This window comes from Trichosurus vulpecula, chromosome 8, assembly GCF_011100635.1.
Source record: "Trichosurus vulpecula isolate mTriVul1 chromosome 8, mTriVul1.pri, whole genome shotgun sequence".
NCBI classification, from domain to species: Eukaryota; Metazoa; Chordata; class Mammalia; order Diprotodontia; family Phalangeridae; genus Trichosurus; species Trichosurus vulpecula.
In genome coordinates, this window is record NC_050580.1 from 51,214,442 (window position 1) to 51,230,311 (window position 15,870).

Sequence of the window (15,870 nt, forward strand, 5' to 3'; positions counted from 1 at the left end):
TTATTGGTGGGAAGGGATTAGCAGTTGGGGGATCAGCCTTTGCATCCGAAGATCTTAGCACAGTATCTGGCATATGGTAAAGGCTTAATAAATGCTTTATTTCTCTATCCAGCAAGGTCTCATGTAGGAGATGGTGCACAAACTGTGCTTTGAAGGTTTGTAAGAGGTGGAGGTGAGTGCAATCTAGGCATGCATGTGCTAAGTAGACTAGTGTGGGAGGAAGAACAAGGCCAGTTTGGCTGGACCTTAGAGCATGTGCATGGATAATTTGTAATAAGCTTGGAAAAGGAGGCTGGAGCCAGGTCAGGAAGGGTTTTAAATGTCAAACATAGGAATCTGTATTTTTCAAGTACATTTTTATTGATTTTTTTGTTTTTTACATAACGTACATTTTCCGATGGATCTTTCTCTCCTTTCCCTCCCAAAAAGTCATCTCTTATAACAAAGAATAAAAAAGAGAAACACAATTCAGAAACACTAAATAATGTTGTAAAAAGCTCAAACCTGACATCATCTGCCGCGTTCCAGTCACAGTCTCATGCTTCTGTGAAGAAGGTAGGGAGGTGCCTCCTTATGCTTCTTCTTTGGAGCCAAGCTTATTCATTATAATGTCACAGAATTCTCTCAATTATTTTGTTGTCAATATTGTACTTTCTGTTTAGAGTTCTTCCCATTTATGGTTATCATGTACACAATTTTCCTGACTACTTCAGTTTGCACCAATTCATGGAAATCTCCCATGTTTCTCTGTATTCATCATACTCAATGTTTCTTATAGCGCAGTAATATTCTTTTACTTTAATCTATAGTCCCCTTTCTCTATTTTATCCCACCTGGTTTAAATATTAAAATAATATTTGTCTCAAAAAAGAGTATAATAAAGTACTTTCTCAATTATTGAGAATAATTTGTTAAGCTTAGATATTAATTTTTTTAAAGTTTGATACAGCTAACCTATAAATAAAAATGGTGATGATTTCTCTTTCTTGTTTACCTTTTCGTGCTTCTCTTGATTCTTGTATTTGAAAGTCAAATTTTCTATTCAGCTCCGGTCTTTTCACTGAGAAAGCTTGAAAGTCCTCTATTTTATTTAAAATCCATATTTTGCCTTGGAGCATGATACTCAGTTTTGGTGGGTAGGTGATTCTGGGTTTTAATCCTAGCTCCATTGACCTCTGGAATATCATACTCCAAGCCCTTCGGTTCCTTAATGTGGAAGCTGCTAGATCCTGTGTTATCCTGATTATTTTTCCACAATCCTCAAATTGTTTCTTTCTGGCTGCTTGCAGTATTTTCTCCTTGACCTGGGAGCTTTGGAATTTGGCAACAATGTTCCTAGGAGTTTTCTTTTTGGGATCTTTTTGAAGAGGCCATCTGTGGATTCTTTCAGTTTCTATTTTACCCTCGGGCTCTAGAATATCAGGGCAGTTCTCCTTGATAATTTCTTGAAAGATGATATCTAGGCTCTTTTTTTGATCATGGCTTTCAGGTAGTCCAATAATTTTAAATTTATCTCTCCTGGATCTATTTTCCAGGTCAGTGGTTTTTCCAATGAGATATTTCACATTGTCTTTCACTTTTTCATTCCTTTGGTTCTGTTTTATAATATCTTGATTTCTCATAAAGTCACTAGCTTCCACTTGCTCCAATCTAATTTTTAAGGTAGTATTTCTTCAGTGGTCTTTTGGACCTCCTTTTCCATTTGGGTAATTTTGCCTTTCAAGACATTCTTCTCCTCATTGGCTTTTTGGAGCTCTTTTGCCATTTGAGTTAGTGTATTTTTTAAAGTGTTGTTCTCTTCAGTATTTTTTTTCAGTATTTTTTTGGGTCTCCTTTAGCAAATCATTGACTTTTTTTTCATGGTTCTCTCACATCACTCTCACTGCTCTTCTCAGTTTTTCCTCTACTTCTCTAACTTGCTTTTCCAACTCCTTTTTGAGCTCTTCCATGGCCTGAGACCAGTTTATGTTTTTCTTGGAGGCTTTTGATGTAGGCTCTTTGACTTTGTTGACTTCTTCTGGCTGTATGTTTTGGTCTTCTTTGTCACCAAAGAAAGGTTCCAAAGTCTGAGACTGAATCTGAGTGTGTTTTCACTGGCTGGCCATGTTCCCAACCAACTTACTTGACCCTTGAGTTTTTCATCGGGGTATGACTGCTTGTAGAGCAAAGAGTACCTTGTTCCAAGCTTGAGGGGATGCGCTGTTGATTTCAGAGGTCTTTCTATACAGCCAGCTCTGTGACACCAGCACTCCTCCTTCCTCAAGAACCACCAACCCAGACCTGACACAAATCTTAAGCAGGCGCTGCACTCCTGCTCTGATCCACCACTTAATTCCTCCCACCAGGTGGGCCTAGGGCCAGAAGCAACTGCAGCTGTTGTTCTGTAGCTGTAACTCCCCCGCTGCCCCTGGGGCCATGGCCAAACCTGGAACTCTGTCCCCTGAAGCTTTTCCCACTAACCTTCTCTGTTGTCTTTGGTGTCCACCGGGACCCTGGGCTTGGCCTCTGATTGGCAACATATTGACTTTGGGGAAGAATCCCCATTTGGCCCTGGACCAGCTGAGGGAGAAGTATGGGGATGTGATGCAGATTCAGATCGGCTCCACCCCAGTGCTTGTGTTAAGTGGCCTGGAAACAGTCAGACAGGCACTGGTGAAGCAGGGGAATGTCTTCAAGGGCTGACCTGACCTCTACAGCTCCTCCCTTGTCACAGATGGCTATAGCATAACCTTCAGCCCTGACTCAGGGGAAGTATGGGCAGCTAGAAGGAAGCTGGCCCAGAATGCTCTCAATACCTTCTCCATGTCTGCCTCCCCAACCTCTTCCTCCTGCTACCTGGAAGAGCATGTGAAGAAGGAGGCTGAATGCTTGATCCAGAAGTTCCAGGAGCTGATGGATGGGGTAGGATGCTTTGACCCCTACAGTCATGTGGTGGTATCTGTGGCCAACATCATAGGGGCCATTTGTTTTGGCCAATGCCAGGCCCATGAGAACCAAGAAATGTTGAGAATCATTAACAACTCCCATGAGTTTTCTGAGTGCCTCCTCAGCCAACCCAGTTGACTTCATCCCCATCTTCCGCTACTTCCCAAACTCCAAATTGTAGAAGTTCAAGGCTTTCAACCAGAGGTTCTTGAAATTCATGCAGAAAACTGTCCAGGAACACTACAGAGACTTTGATCAGGTAAATGCAGCTGTGAGGTAGGGTCCCTCACCCTCCCTGGAGGCTTTCGGTATTGGCCTTCTCACCTCTAGCCTAGGTGGCCCAGTGGGTATGAACACTGGGCGTGGAGTCAGGAAGACCTGAGTTCAAATCTGACCTTGGAGAGTACCTACCTGTGCAACTGGGAAAATGGGAATAAAAACAGCACCTACCTCCCAGTGCTATTGTGAGGATCACTTGAGATAACATCTATAAAGCTCTTTGCAAACCTAAAAGGGCTATACAAATACTAATTACTCATTATTATTATTATTATGAGTCTTCACTGGCGATTTCTTTTGTCCAAGTAAAGAATAACTGACCATTATGGATTTTCCTAATTGACCTTCACAACCCTGTGATGGAGATATAATTATCTCTTTTTTACAAGAGAGAAAGTTGAGTTAAAAGAATCCAGGTGACTTGCCCTGGTCGCACAAATAATAAGAAGCAGAGCTCAGATTCCAACCGAGGTCCTCTGACTCCAAATAGAAGGATTTTCCTCTTACATCCCAGAAAACTTTATTAGCATGGGGACAGAAGCAAAGCTCTGAGTAAAACAAATTCCTGTACAGGCTATGTCTAAAAAAAAAGAATGTGTCAATCTGCTCTCCAAGTCCATCAGCTCTCTGTCAGAGGTGGATAACATGTTTCATCATAAGTCCTCTGGGATAGAAGGGTATTTTGAAATCATGTAGTCTAAAGTCCTCACTTTTACAGAAGGGGAAACTGAGGCTTAGAGAAAGGAAATGGACTTACCAAAGGTCACACAGCTTGTTAGTGTCCTGGTCCCTGGTCCAGTGCCCTTTTTAAAAAAATTATATTTTTTAACATTCTTTTCTTTTTAAATGTTGAGTTCCAAATTTTCTCCCTCCCTCTTACCCCTCCCCCACCCACTGGGAAGGCAAGCAATGTGATATCAATTGTACACGTGAAATCATGTAAAACATATTTCTATATTAACCATATTTCCAAAAAAAAGCAAGAAAAATAAGGTAAGAAAATTCTACTTCAATTTGCACACAAGTTCATCAGTACTCGGCGGAGGTGGACAGCATTTTTCATCATGAATCATTTTACTGTAAGAAATGGGAGGAGGAGTTTCATTTCCACAGAACTAAAGGTGTACTTCCCCCCCTCCCCCCCAGCTTTAGCAGAAACCAGGCCTCAAGGTTGGTCAGGTGACAGGTCAGAGGCTTGTATGCATGCGCATGCTTTTTGAGCAGGCAGTCAGGGGAATTAGAGAGGCCAAATTCATTGAACCAGTTCAAGCTCATCTAGGGTCTGGTCTTGGTCAAGAATCCAGGCCTACTGATTTGCATAATTTGCATATGTTTTTTTTTTATAAATTTCTTTATTTATTTTTAGTTTACCACACACGGTTCTACATAGTTTTGAGTTCCAGTTTTTCTCCCCTCCCTCCCCCCTCCCTCCCCAAGACGGCATGAAGTCTCATATAACTGTCATGTATAACTTCGCATTGAATTAATTTATGCACTAGTCAAGTCGTGGAGAAGAATTTTGACCAATGGAATGAATCATGAGAAAGAAGAAACAGAACCAAAAAAAAAAAACCCAAAAACAAAAACAAAAGAGAAGCAGAAAAGGCGAGCATGTAGTGTGCCTCAGTCTATATTCAAACTTCGCAGTTCTCTGTCTCGATGAAGATAGCATTCTCCATCGTGAGTCCCCTGGAGTTGTCCTTGCCCCTTAGGTTGCTGAGAAAAGCACAGTATGTCAGGGTTGGTCCTCACGGAATCCATATATCTGTGGCTGTGCACAACGTTCTCCTGGCTCTGCTCCGCTCACTCAGCATTATGTCGTGTAGGTTTTTCCAGGTTGTTATGAAGTCTGCATCATCCCCATTTCTTATGGCACAATAGTATTCCATCACCTTCATATACCACAGCTTGTTCAGCCATTCCCCAATTGATGGGCATCCCTCTGATTTCCAATTCTTGGCTACCACAAAGAGAGCTGCTATAAATATTCTTGTACATATGGGTCCTTTTCCCGCTTGCGTGATTTCTTTGGGATACAACCCTAGAAGTGGTATTGCTGGGTCAAAGGGTATGAACATTTCTATAGCCCTTTGGGCATAGTTTCAAACTGCTCTCCAAAATGGCTGGATCAGCTCACAACTCCACCAGCAATGCAACAATGTTCCAATTTCCCCACATCCTTTCCAGCATTTATCATTCTCCTGATTTGTTATTTTAGCCAATCTGACAGGAGAGATGTGGTATCTAAGAGTTGTTTTGATTTGCATTTCTCTAATCAGTAGTGATCCAGAGCATTTTTCCATATGCCTGTAGATAGCTTTAATTTCTTCCTCTGAAAACTGCCTGTTCATATCCTTTGACCATTTCTCAATTGGGGAATGGCTTGTATTCCTATATATTTGGCTCAGCTCCCTGTATATTTTAGAGATGAGGCCTTTATCAGAGATACTAGTTGCAAAGATTTTCTCCCAATTTTCTGCTTCCCTCCTAATTCTTGTTGCATTGGCTTTTTTTGTACAAAAACATTTCAATTTGACATAATCAAAATTATCCATTTTGCATTTTGTAATGCTCTCTATCTCTTGTTGGGTCATGAATTCTTTACTTTTCCACAAATCTGATAAGTAAACTATTCCTTGCTTTCCCAAATTACTTAGAGTATCAACTTTTACTCCTAAATCATGAACCCATTTTGACTTTATTTTGGTATATGGTGTAAGATATTGGTCTATGCCCAGTTTTTGCCCTACCATTTTCCAATTTCCCCAACAGTTTTTGTGAAATAGTGAATTATTAGCCCAGAAACTGGCCTCTTTGGGTTTATCAAAGAGTAGATTGCTAAACTTGTTGATTTCACCTACTTGTGTACCTATCCTATTCCACGGATCCACACCCCTGTTTCTTAACCAGTACCAGGCAGTTTTGATGACTGCTGCTGTGTAGTACAGTTTAATATCTGGTGTGGCTAAGCCACCATCTCTAGCATGTCTTTTCATTAATAGCATCTAGGGTCTGGTCTTGGTCAAGAATCCAGGCCTACTGATTTGCATAATTTGCATATGTTAAAGAGGGAAAGTAAGGGAAGTAAAAGAATATAGTTTAATCCTAAACTAAGACAACGAAAATCTAATTAACTTCACTTTTGCTTCTGTATCCTTATTATCCCACCTATATAAACTGTGTAACCTAGGAAAACTTTGTAAAAAATAAAACTCTGGCAGGAGTGGAAGGAACGGTTACCCCTGCTCCTGGAGCTGTATCAGTGTGTGTTCCAGTAAGCACTACACCTGCTCTCTCGAGGAGCATAATAAAAGCCTTCCTTTGCCCACTCTGGTCCTGAGTTCTTTGGGTGAGAATGGGCAAATCATGGATCTTCCTAAGGTTAGGGGAAGGGAATCAATGAGCAGCAGAAGCTGGTCTCAGGCTTACTTCTGGACCTTGCCTTGGGGTGTGCTGTGATTCCCCACTGCAGTGTTAAGAGGGCTACCACCTGGGATTCCCTTAGGGAACCCTGTGGTCTGCACAGCCTTCTTAAGGGGACATTACTTGGGACTTCCGGCCCTGTCTCGGGAGCCTTGTGATCTTACCGCCGTTCTAAGGGGCCATCACTTGGGTCCTCCTTAGGGTCTGACCCCTAGGAGGCCCTTTAATTCCCACAGATTAAGGGGGGGCTACCACTTTGTCTTCCTCTGGGAGTCCTGTGGTCTGCATAGCCTACCCTAAGGGTCATCACGGGGCTCTTTCCCAGGGTCCAACCCTAGGAGGTCCTGTGATTCCCCACAACCATTCTAAGGGGCCATCACTTGGGTCCTCCTTGGGGTCTGACCCCTAGGAGCCCTGTGATCCCCACTGATTAAGGGGGCTACCACTTAGCCTTCCTCTGGGAGTCCTGTGGTCTGCACAGCCTTCCTTAGGGATTATCACAGGGTTCTTCCTCAGGACTTAGGAAGTCCAGTGATCCCCAAAGTCATGTTTTCTCACAATTTGGGGAAGTCCAGTGATCCCCAAAACCACGTTTCTCACATTACTGATCAGAGTAGCTACCTTTTTCACAACTGATCATCATTACTACACTCCTGTTACTGTACACAATAATCTCCTGGTTCTTCTCCCTTGACTTTGCAGCAATTCATATATGCCTTGCTATGTTTTTCTGAAACCACCCCCCTTGTCATTTCTTAAAGCACAACATTATGCCATCACAATCATATGCCACAACTTGTTCAGCCACTCCCCAACTGATAATTGCTGCTGTCAATATTTTTGTACGTATATGTCCTTTTGCTTTTTCTTTGATCTTTTCAGGATATAGACCTAGCTGTTGTATTGCTAGGATAAAGGCTATGCACAGTTTTATAGCCCTTTGGATCTAGTTCCAAATTGTTTTCCAGAATATTTGGAGCAGTTCACAACTCCACCAATAATTTGTTAGCGTACTTAGTTTTCCCTCCTCCCCTCCAGCATTTATTACCTCTGAGAGGTTTGATGTGATACCTCACAGAAATTTGAATTTCTCTAATCAATAATGATTTGGAGCATTTTTATATGACCATAGAGAGTTTTGATTTCTTCTTCTGAAAGCTGCCTGTTTATATCCTTTGACTATTTATCAATTGGGGAATGGCTCTTATTTTTATGAATCTAAGTTCTATGCTCACATAGATTTGAGAAATGAGGTCTTTATCAGAGAAATTGCTGTAAAATATTTCGATATTGCTTCATTGCCTATGGTCTCTTTTAGCAAAATGTAGCTTCCCTGATTATCAGTTTTAATTAGGTCTATCTTTGCTTTTGCTTGGTCTGAGACAATGATTGGTACCTCCTTTTCAGTTCAGCTGAAGCATATTAGATTCTGCCACAGTCTTTTATTTTAATGCTGTGTGTGTCTTTCTGTTTCAATGTGTCTCTTGTAAACAATATATTGATGGATTCTGGTTTTTAATCTATTCTGCTATTTGCTTCTGTTTTATGGGTGAGCTCATCCCATTCACATTCACAGCTATGATTGCTATACATTTCCCCCCACCCCATTTCCTTCTGTTTCTCCCTCCCTCCCTCTCTCTCAGTTTCTCTCTCTGTCTCTCTCTCTCCCCCTCCCCCACATTTCTGTCTGTCTCTCTCTGTCTCTGTCTCTCTGTCTCTCCCTCCCTCCCTTCCTCCTTCCCGCCTCAAAATCTATTTTGCTTCTAACCATTATTTCCCTTAAACCACCCTCCTTTTTATCATCCTGCCCTTCTCTTATTACCTTCCCCTCCTATTTCCCTATTGGGTAAGTTATATTTCTGTACACACCTGAGTGTGTATGTATATTCTTCCCTCTTTGAATGAATTCCCATGAGAGTGAGATTCAATTATTGCATGCCACCCCCTTCCCATTTTCCCCTACATTGTAAAAGTTCATTCATGAAATACTCTTTTATTTGAGAAAATTTTCCCCATTCTTCTCCCCCTTCCCGCTCTTCCTAGTACATCCCTCTTTCTCCCCCTTTCATTTTTTGGGGGGAGATCATTCCAATATAATCAACTCACATCCATGCCCTCTGTCTATGTAAAATCCTTTTCCCTGCCCTAACAATGATAAAGTTCTTAGGTGTTACATGTATCATCTTCCCATATAGCAATGTAAACAGTTTATCTTTATTGAGTCCCTTATGATTACTCTTTCATATGTGCCTTCCAGCACTCTTTTCACAGCACCCTGCTATGTCTCCCACTGACTAGCTCTGTGACCTAGAGTAACTCACTTCTCATCTCTGGCCTCAGTTTTATTAGCTATGAAATGAAGTTACTAACTCCTGCCCTGTCTACCTTATAGGAGACTTTTGAGAATTAAATGAGATGAGGAAGGTGAAAGTGCTTTGAAGTATGTACTGCTTTGTTCCTATCAGGGGTGATTGTGAGTGGTCATTGTTTACCCACTGAAACTCTATATCCAAAAGGCTAATTGTCTTCTTTGGAAAGCAGAGGAGGAAATGTTAGTGTCAGTGTTAGTTTTCATCTATGTTCCCAACAACCTTTTCTTGGAGTTGAAACAGAATCCCTGTTGAATGATGAGTACACTAAGGTATATTCCAGAAAGAAATGCCAATGGATTTCCAGACCACACATATAGTTCCTTCACCTGACTTAGTGTGAGCTGCCCTGTGACCATGAATGGGCCTGTCCTTGGGGATTGTCTCCTATAGGATGCATTACTAGTAGGACTCAGGGTTCCCAAAACTGGCTCTGGCTCCAGAATCCCCGGGAAAGACAAATGGCAACCACCATCCATGGGCTTGCTGGATGAGAAAGTGATTATAATATGGTCTCATTACCTGTCCTTTCTTTCAGAATAATATTCAAGATATCACTGGTGCTTTGTTCAAACACAGCCAGGACAAGGCTCGGGGGAGCACCCACACCAATGTACCAGAGAAGCTGATCACCAATCTTGTCAATGACATCTTTGGAGCTGGTAAGAGTCAGCTTTCCCTTCCCTATTACCTGATATCCCTGTCTAGGATCATAGCATTTTCATAGTGTGGTACCTCAACCTGCAATGTGGGTCTCCCAGACAAGATTGCCCCAGATTCATGGTACTCTGTGTGTCTCACATCCACTCAAAAATCATAGCTTATAAGCTACTACTGAAGTGTTTACTTAAAAAAATTTTTTATATGGATTTATAATCTATCCCTCTTAATATCCCCCATTGAACAACAACAACAAAAACCTGAAAGACAAAACCCTCCTCATAAAAATGCATATTCCAGGAAAACAATTTCCTACATTGGTCATGCCTGGACATACATTTCTCTCTCTGCAATTATAAGTTTATCATGTCTCTGTTAGAAGGTGAACCTTTGGGACTTAGAGTTTTCATGGTATTGATGAGAATTCTAAAGTTTTTCAAAGTTGTTTTTCTCTCCAAAGTTGTTGTCATTTTATAAATTGTCCTCCTATTCCTGCCCACTTCAATCTGTATCAATTTTTTCTGAAACTGACCATTTCATCATTTTTCATGACACAATAATATCTCATATACTATAATTTGTTTAGCCATTCTCCAATAGGAAGACAGACCTTTAGTTTTCAATTTTTGGAATACTACAGAAAGAGATGCTCTGAATAGTTTTGTACTTAAAGCTCTTTTTCTTCTTTCTTTGACCTCCTTACGGCGTAGGCTTACCAGTGGTAGAGTTTGGTCAAAGGGGATATACCATTTCATAACTTTGGAGGAATAACTCCAACTGCTTTCCAGAAAGGCCGAACCATTTCACAGCTCTCTTATGCCCTAGTGTACCTGTTTTTTCATAGCCCCTCCAAATTTCTCATTTTCTGTTTTTGCCTTCTTTGCCAGTCTAATGGGTAAAAGATAACCTCTTAAAGCTCCTTTAATCTGCATTTCTCTCATTATTATTGGACTCCCATAACATATGAGAATTATAAGGACAGGGGCAGCTAGGTGGTGCAGTGAGTAGAGCACCAGCCCTGGAGTCAGGAGGACCTGAGTTCAAATCCGGCCTCAGACACTTGACACACTTACTAGCTGTGTGACCTTGGGCAAGTCACTTAACCCCTATTGCCCTGCCTTCCCCCCACCAAAAAAAAAAAAGAAAAGAAAAGAAAAAAAAGAGAATCATATGGGCAGATGATGTTCACCAAGATCTGAGCCCCACTGAAGGGACAGAATCAGAAAATGGGATGTTTTCTCCCTATAGATCCCACAGGAGGACAGAAGAAGTCCTAAGGCCATGTGCTATATGCACAGATCTTCATCCTCTAATCATTCTCTCCCTGCTGATCCACTCTGTCCAGGCTTTGACACAGTCACCACAGCCGTTTCCTGGAGCCTCATGTACCTTGTGACTAAGCCTGAGATCCAGAAGAAGATCCAGGAGGAGCTGGGAAAGTGAATACATACTGGACAGTATACGTAGCACCTCAAAGTTTGCAAAGTGTTTTACATTTGTCCTCTTATATGGTTGTCCCAATGAACCTGTGAGGGGAGTACTGTGGTTATTGTCTCTCTTTTATAGATAGGAAGTTTTGGAGAGGTCAAGTGAACAACACCTAAGTGGCTTTTATGTGGCAGGCACTGTGCACTATGCATTGGGAGATCCACAGCATATCCACAAAGAAGGCAGAACAGTCCCTGCCTTCAAGTACCTTCCCTTCTAATGGGGAAGATAACATGTAAATAAATGCATAGAAACAAAGGATAGATAGATAGATAGAAGAGAGAGAGAGAGAAAGACACAGAGAGAGAGAGAGAGAGAGAGAGAGAGAGAGAGAGAGAGAGAGAGAGAGAAGGAGGGAGGGAGGGAGGGAGGGAGAGGGAGAGAATGATAAATTAAAAATGCACTAGCACCAAGGGGGCTTAGGAAGGGCTTCTTGCCGAAGGTAAGATTTTAGCTGGGACCTGAAAGATGTGAAAGGTGTGAGAAGATTGGAAAGATAAGAAGGGGCCAGGTTATGAAAGACTTTACAAGGCAGAAAATGTTTCATTTGATCCAGGAGGCAACAGGAAGCCAGTGGAGCTAACTAAATAGGGGGATGACATGGTCAGAATTTCGAGTTAGGCAGATCCATTTAACCGCTGAGGGGAGGATGGACTGGAACAGAGAGGCAGAGAGACCAACCAGCAGGCTACTGTCTAAGTATGAGGAAATGAGGCTATGTAGTCACACAATAAATGTCAAAGGTATAAGTTGAACCTAGGTCTGTCTAGAATGCACATCCAAGATGTATTTTCCCAAACCCCACCACCTCTCTCTCTTCATGACTCACTAAAGGGGGAGGGGAGGACAAACCCTACAGGGGGAAGAGCAGGGCAGCTTCCTGCTCCCTCTGACTCTCCTCCTTTCTATAGACACTGTGATTGGCAGAGAACGAAGGCCCCTGCTCTCAGACAGACCTCAGCTGCCTTACTTGGAGGCCTTTATCTTGGAGATCTTCAGGCATACCTCCTTTCTCCCTTTTACCATCCCCCACAGGTAAGGCCCATGAAGTCTTCTTTCAAAATCCCTAGGTCATCCATCTCCTCCTCCCTGCCTCCACTGCCACCAACCTCATCCCCTCTGGCTGTGTCTCTTCCACCTTCTCTGATTAAGGTCCTGACCAAGATCTTCTTAAGTTCTCATCTCTGCCCTCACTGCCACTTCCCTAGACTAGGATAGATCTTCCCACCTTCACTCTCTGCTTCCCACCTTCATACCATGGCCGTGCAGTCTACACACCACGTGGGCCATCATCTCCACTACCTCCTTGCCTGAGAATGAGGTTCTGTCCCCGGTGACCACTCAGCTTTGAGAGGCCAATTTTGGCCTTGTTTGGCTGGATTCCAGGCCTCCACCTCAACTTCCCAGATATCTCCAACCCTGCCTGGGTATGCAAACCTCCCCATCCCCATTAGGTTTTCTTCCCTCCCCCATTAGGATATAAGCTCCTTGAGGTCAGAGGATATGTGGCATCCCTAGTGCTTAGCACAGTGCCTGGCAGAGAACGAACTCTTAATAAATGCATGTTGACTTGACTATCTATCTATCTATCTATCAACGTCCACAGTTGGCAATGACCTTCCCACTAAGATCACACTTAGTCAGTCAACAAGCATTTTCTTTAAAGCGCTTACTACGTACCAGACCCCGTACCTTAAGCATTGGGGATACAAAAGAAAAAAATAATCTCTGCCCTCAAGAAGCTTACATTGTATTGGTGAAAATGACATGGAAATAACTAGATAAATATAAGCTGAGTAGATGCAGAGTAGATCGATGGCAGGGAATCTGAAAGGGGGAGGTGCTGGCATCTTCGTTTTGTAACTGACACACTTCGTAATGCTAAGAATTACAATAGCCCATTGCTGGATCGTTTCAGTCCAACTCTTCTTGACCCCATTTGGGGTTTTCTTGGCAGAGATACTGAAGTGGTTTGCCATTTCCTTCTTTAGCTTACTTTACAGATGAAGAAACTGAGGCAAACAGGGTGAAGTGATTTGCCCAGGGTCACGCAGCTAACAAGTGCCTGTACTGTTAGACTGTGTGCCTTGTGAGGGGAGGGACCATGGCTTATCTAAACTCTATACCTGCTCTAGTCTAGGCCAGTGATCTACATCCAGCTCAGGATACTGATAAATATTTATTGCCCTTATAGGTTTTACAGGACAAAGTTCAGCCTGTTCAGCCCAACAATCTACACTCTTGCCCCCAGTGACCTCCCCGGCTTTGTCCCCTCACCTCCCACCACTCCTTACACCAGCCTTTAGCTGTTGCCATGGAGGTCTCTTCACAGCCTCCCCCACATACAGCTCCAGTCCTTCGTCTGATGGCTCCTTCTGCTTAGAATATACTTGCCATCTTCTGCTTCAATGACTCACACATGATCCACTTGATCCAGCCCAAGCCTCTCCTCCCCAAAGAATCTTTCCCTGACTCCTCCAGGCTGTGCTGATCTCTCTCTCTCTCTCTCTCTCTCTCTCTCTCTCTCTCTCTCTCTCTCTCTCTCTCTCTCTTTTTCTTCCTGGCCTGCCTCTCCAGCTTTGCCTCACTGTCTAAACCAGGTAATCTAGCCACTGTCTGTATACTGCCACTGATCATTCTCTTGCTGGCCTGTGTGCATGTGTTGTCTTTGTGTATGTGTGATGGGAGAGTGGAGGAAGGAGGGAAAGAGGGAGGGAAGAAGGATGAAGAAAGGGGAGAAGGGAGAGAGAGGAGGAAGGGAGAGGAAGAGAGACAGAGACAGAGAGAGGAGAAAGAGGGAGGGAGGGGAAGAGAGAGGAAACAGAGACAGAGAGAAGGAGAGAGAGACAGACAGAGAAAAGAGACACAGAGAGAGGCCGAGGAGGAAGAGAGAGAGAGGTGAAGAGAGAGAGGAGAGAGAGAGAAAGAAGAGAGAGGGGGAGGCAGGGAGGAGAGAAAGGGAGGAGAGAGATGGGGGGGAGAGAGGGAGGAGAGAGATGGGGGGAGAGAGAGAGAGCAAGTGTCTTTTCTTCCCCACCAGATAGAGAGTTCCCTGGGGGCAGAGATGATAGTGTTTTGTGGCCAAGAGCTAGGCCTGCAGGAAAGGTATTTGTTGAAGTCCAGGATATGACTGGAAAAGGAGGTGGAGAGAAAGCTAACATCAGCACCCTCTCTTTTCACGACAGAGGCTGAGGAACAGTGGCAAACAAAGGGCTAAGGGAAGGGTAGAGGAAAGGGGCATGCCCCAGTCCAACCCTGCCCCACTGTCTTCTTGTCTGATGGAGGTTTCTTGTCCCTTTTAGCACAACGAGAGCAACAACCCTAAATGATTTCTACATCCCCAAGGGGATCTGCGTTTTGGTGAACCAGTGGCAGGTTAACCATGACCAGTGAGTCTTCCCTGGGACTGGGTGGGGTCTAGGCATGGAGGCTTTGGTTTGTCTATGTCCATCAGCCAAGTCTAGAATGAGTGTAGCTGAGGGACCATCTAAGCATGAGACCTGCTTGAAGAAGCCCTTTCTGGTTTCTGTCCACCATGTGGGAAATTTGGGGCCTGCTTTGGTCACGTGGAAGATACATCTGTCTAGAGCCAACTGGTCTGACCTCAGTAGGATGGACCTTGGAGCTGAAGGCCCTGTTGGGCTGACCTCCTGGGGAAATCGAAAGGGTCTCCAGAGCAGAGAGCCCACTCATAAACACATATCCCATTGCCCTTGCTCCCCACTCCCCAACCCTCAGTCTGGATCTGGGACTTTGACAGGTATTTGGAGGCCCTGCCCTATCTCCTCAAATCCTGTTTCTCTTCCTGTGACAGGAAAATATGGAGGGACCCATCAGTGTTCTGGCCAGAGCGATTCCTCAGTGCAGATGGCACTATCGATAAGGCCCTGAGTGAGAAGGTGATTTTATTTGGCCTTGGGAAGAGGCGATGCGTTGGAGAGATGATTGGCTGGTGGGAAGTCTTCCTCTTCCTGGCCATCCTGCTGCAGCAGATGGAGTTCAGTGTCCCCTTTGGAGTGAAGGTGGACTTGACCCCAATCTATGGATTGACCATGAAGCATCCCCGCTGTGAGCAGTTCCAGGCCCAGCTGCGCTTCCCCAGGAGTGGCTAAGCAGCCATTGGCCAGGGCTGGGTACAGGCTCCTTCCTCCTCCCCTTCAACATACTTCTTGGGGCTAGGCCAAGGAGTCATGTCCCTGGCAGGTATACATATATATATATATATATATATATATATATCTTCTTTAGCTCATTTTCATTTCTTCTATCATTCAATCCTACTTCTTGAAAGGAAAGGGAAGGGCATGGGGTACAGACTTTGCCCCCAAACCTCCATAACATACCTGACAAATAGTCACCAAATCTTTGCAAGAAGATCTCCAGTTTGGCTATGGGATCAAATGTTAACTTATTCTAAGTTGGTAATTCACTGAGACCACCCAGATTGTTTGCACACAAGCTACTTTCTTGCCATGCCTCCCCAGCCTTGTACTTGTGAATCTGGTTTTGAATCCAAGGGTAAGACTTAGCATTCATCTCTATTAAATTTCATCTTGTTCAGTTTGGCCTCATGTTCTTGTCCATCATCAGTTGTGTTAGCTGCTCCTTCCCAACTTTGTGCACCTGAAGATTTGATAAGCCTTCATCCAAGGCACTGAGATAAAATGTTAAATAACACAAGGCCATGCATAGATCCATGGTACACTCTGCTGGAGACCTCCTTCCA

At 43.5% G+C, this 15,870-nt stretch overlaps 1 protein-coding gene across 1 annotated transcript; it reads left to right on the forward strand.

The window, feature by feature from the left end:
- Positions 1-3,087: 3,087 nt before the first annotated feature.
- Positions 3,088-15,390, forward strand: LOC118828085 (cytochrome P450 1A2-like). Its single transcript, XM_036734492.1, has 6 exons — positions 3,088-3,184; positions 9,535-9,658; positions 11,002-11,091; positions 12,056-12,179; positions 14,447-14,533; positions 14,959-15,390. Exons 1-6 carry the CDS (start codon positions 3,143-3,145, stop codon positions 15,254-15,256), a joined length of 765 nt encoding a protein of 254 aa, XP_036590387.1. The 5' UTR covers positions 3,088-3,142; the 3' UTR covers positions 15,257-15,390.
- The last annotated feature ends 480 nt before the right edge of the window (positions 15,391-15,870 follow it).